Source organism: Pygoscelis adeliae, unplaced genomic scaffold (assembly GCF_000699105.1).
Source record: "Pygoscelis adeliae isolate BGI_AS28 unplaced genomic scaffold, ASM69910v1 Scaffold286, whole genome shotgun sequence".
Taxonomy (NCBI): domain Eukaryota; kingdom Metazoa; phylum Chordata; class Aves; order Sphenisciformes; family Spheniscidae; genus Pygoscelis; species Pygoscelis adeliae.
In genome coordinates this window covers 3,933,317-3,936,734 of record NW_008825076.1, presented here as the reverse complement: position 1 = coordinate 3,936,734, position 3,418 = coordinate 3,933,317, and the positions used below count along the sequence as shown (strand labels likewise).

General features: G+C 37.4%; 1 protein-coding gene across 1 annotated transcript in view; it reads left to right on the top strand.

Annotated features, from left to right (window-relative positions):
• BCAS1 (breast carcinoma amplified sequence 1) overlaps positions 1 to 3,418 on the top strand; it is a 50,154-nt gene that overhangs the window by 19,994 nt on the left and 26,742 nt on the right. Inside the window, exon 6 of the mRNA XM_009326758.1 lies at positions 2,212 to 2,352. Within this exon, the coding sequence (XP_009325033.1) occupies positions 2,212 to 2,352 (141 nt within the window). The remainder of the gene's footprint in view (positions 1 to 2,211; positions 2,353 to 3,418) is intronic.

Here is a 3,418-nt window from a genome sequence, read left to right as displayed (position 1 = left end):
TCGGTGTTTTTTGTAGTAACGCACTGTCATCAGCGATGCCTCTGACTTTAATCAGCTGGCTAAAGACATGTATGCTTTCACCAGCCTGGGCACACCCTTAATGATTGTCACTTCATCCGTGTAAGCACAGGAGTTTAATATGAGTTGAGTCATACTTCCTTGGATTAATTGATCCTTTGCAAGTTTATACTAACCAACATGGCATTCAGATCAGATCTGCCCCAGACCATCTATTTGACCCTTCTGTAGCAGATCCTGACTTGTTCCCGCATCACTGTATGTTCAGGAATGCTGAGAACGGTACAGAGTACTGCAGGGAAAAATGGCCAATTTTGATGTGACTGGCCACAGCCTCTTCATAGTACAAAGCACTTTGTGGGAAGGATGTAATTGCACTGAATGAAACAATCTTGAGACCAAGATCTCAACTTCACATGCTCATACATGTTACGTTCTGTACTCTGGACCTTTCCTCCTACCCTATTAGTTGTGGTTAACCACAGTGCTTGATGCTTTTGTAAATACCGTAGGCTGATTGGTTCTTTGCAGTTTGGGTCTCTTCATGCTTCCATAGTTCCTGGAAATTTTTGTCAACTCATTTTAAAGCTTTTTACTGGTTAGAAGCTTTTATTTTTGCCTTGCTCAAGTGTAAAAGAAAACAGAATGAAGCTTGCAAAGGGACAAGCTAATTACCTGGAGGGTGAACACTTGAGTCATTTGTCATTGAAATATAACTTTTAAAATTTGTGTTTCTTCACTATATATTGGCCTAACTCTTAATTAAATCAGGACATAAATTGCCTAAGGGAGATCTGAATGATGTCCAGGATACTAGCAAGTAGTAAGTAAAAAATACTACATCCTCTTTTGTACTAGGTAATCAAAGGCATCTAACTGCTTTAAAACCTGACACTGAGACACTGAAGAGTGAAGAATGTTACCCCATATTATCTGTGATTAGTCATATGTTATGAGCATATATATGTACAGTGCAGTTACCATAGAGGAGACTCTTGTGTTAACTTGTTTGTATGTTGAAGCTCAGTTAAGCAACCTTGGAAACTTGTGTTTTTGTGTCCCCCTCCTTTTTTATTATTGAAAAGGTAAGTATGGTGAGGAAGGAAGGGAAAAAACCCTATTGTTCATGACATGAAAACTTAAGCTTTTTTCCTCCGCTGATAAATGCAGAGGGTTGTGAAGATTGAGGGGCAGGGGGGTGAGGGGGAGACAACAGCGACTTGAAGAATGAAGTTTTGAGGAGGTACTTGAATTATGATTTAAAAAAATATTTTTTCTAATGCTGTGAAAAGTTATATGGAACATTTTAGCAAATGTTACTCAATTTTTTCCAAGACTCATAGAAAAGTCATGTATCTGAGTAGACCCACCTCTACCCTACGCAGGGTAATTTAGTCTGCATTGAGCTGCAGGTAGTCTATTACCACTCTTTAAAAATAGCCTGATACTGCTTTATTCCCATATAGACATCTATCAATGTTTCTTTATTTTATAGCCCTTTGTAGTGGATTTCTCAATGTGCTGCCTAGTTTTTTAGAGATCCAGTCTCAAATATCAGTGGGTGATAATTCCCAAAACAAGTGCCTCCTGCAGATGTTTAGAATGGAATGAAAAGGAAGCAGTGCTCATTCAACACTTTCAGTATCGGCCTTTCATTACTATTTTTGATACCTTCATTTTTAACTAATTTCATGAACATTAGTACAAACTTGAAATATCTTATGTAGCATATATTATGAATATTCATACTACCCTTTTCCTAAATAATGCATTATGCAAAACATTTTTAAATCCCTATAATACTGCAATAAAAAGAATCAAGGTATTTTCAAAGTTTTATATATATGCCTATTTTAAACTTATAAATCCCAAATTCAGTTGGTTACTCATAAATTTAAATACAGAAGTCTCAGTCTTTGTGGGATTTGAGTCTCAATTTAATGAATCATTTGGGAAGAAATTGTGATTTAATTTTGAGTCAACTGGATTGCCCTAGCTTTTATATTTATTTTCACTACTCGTGAAAGAAAGTCTAAGGAGAACCGAGTAATTAGAAGAAAACATAATTTGTTGTCCAGGGCAAAAAGGAAATGTTTGGGTTTAATACTACATGTATGAGTGTTTAAATGTTTTTCATGAACCAAATAAGAACTTTGCAATAAGTACTCAACTTCAAATGCTGTTGCACAAAAGGGATCGAAAGCGGAAAAAGGCCATGGTGGGCAACCTGCTCCGAAGACAGCGGCAGAATCCCAAACCAAAGGAGCCAAGAAAAAGAAGGCAGAGAGTCCCAGGCTAGGACACAGTACATTTAGTAAACTTTTTAGGCATAAGGTCTGTATGAAACTCTAGCAAGAGCAGAACCCTGAGCAGTAACAGATGGCTCCTGTCACAGAGCAAAGTTATTCAATTGGTAACTGAAATCAGCATCTGGCCAGCTGTGCAGTGCTCTGAAAACTACTGGTGTGAGCATTTCTGTGCCACGCGTTATGAAAACAATCATGTGCAACATTTCTCTTGCTATACCATCTGTGAATTCAGGATTCTGAAACAATTCCTCTAACCCTCCCTGCTATGTGCTTCCCAGTTACGCTTACTAATGCTGACTAAACTTCCCTGGCCACTTAAAATTAAAATTAAAGGTACTGACAAACAATGAATTATGCAGATATGAACAGTGCCTGCAATTGTAGGACAGGTTTAAGAGCTCAGTCCAACTACAATTAAGGCTTTATGATCCACATTGCCTTACTGTGCACTGCCATGTGGTTAAAATTGGTGATTTGGCAAACTGGGGCATCTGATACGGCACAGAAGGTTGGAACACGGAATTTCCTTCAGAAATAGTTACTTTTCACTCAAAACAAGAAAAGTGTTGACTGAATTCTAAGTTTAGTTTGGCTGGATTAAGTTTTGTTTTCAAGGGTTCTTTAAAGTTGTTCAAAATGCACACTTTTTTGTGCAAGTAGTTTTACAGGACTTTAGCTTTTATCTTTAAAAAAAAATCATTGAAAACTTTATCGCTTTTGGTCTCAAGGTCTGTTTCGGGCATTTCTGCATTCTCTGAATAAGATAATCTGCCCTGATTCTGTGGCAGGGAAGCAGAGAATTGTGGCTTTTTAGCCCAAAGAATGCAGAAGCAGAGACCCTTCCACTGGGGGAGGAAAGTAATTAATATTTAATGCTCACTCAAAACACCCACGTGGAATTTCTGGTGAGTAGGGGGCTTTATAATCAAGGGCACAAGGCAAAGGGAGTTTTTTTAAGATATTTTCAAAACAAAAACATTCTTTCCACTCTCTCATTTTTCAGATAAAAATGTCATCTGCATATTACTGAAGGAATAATAATCTTCCCAATGGTTTTAAGCCTATAGTTCTTGCCAATGGCTTAAAGTTAA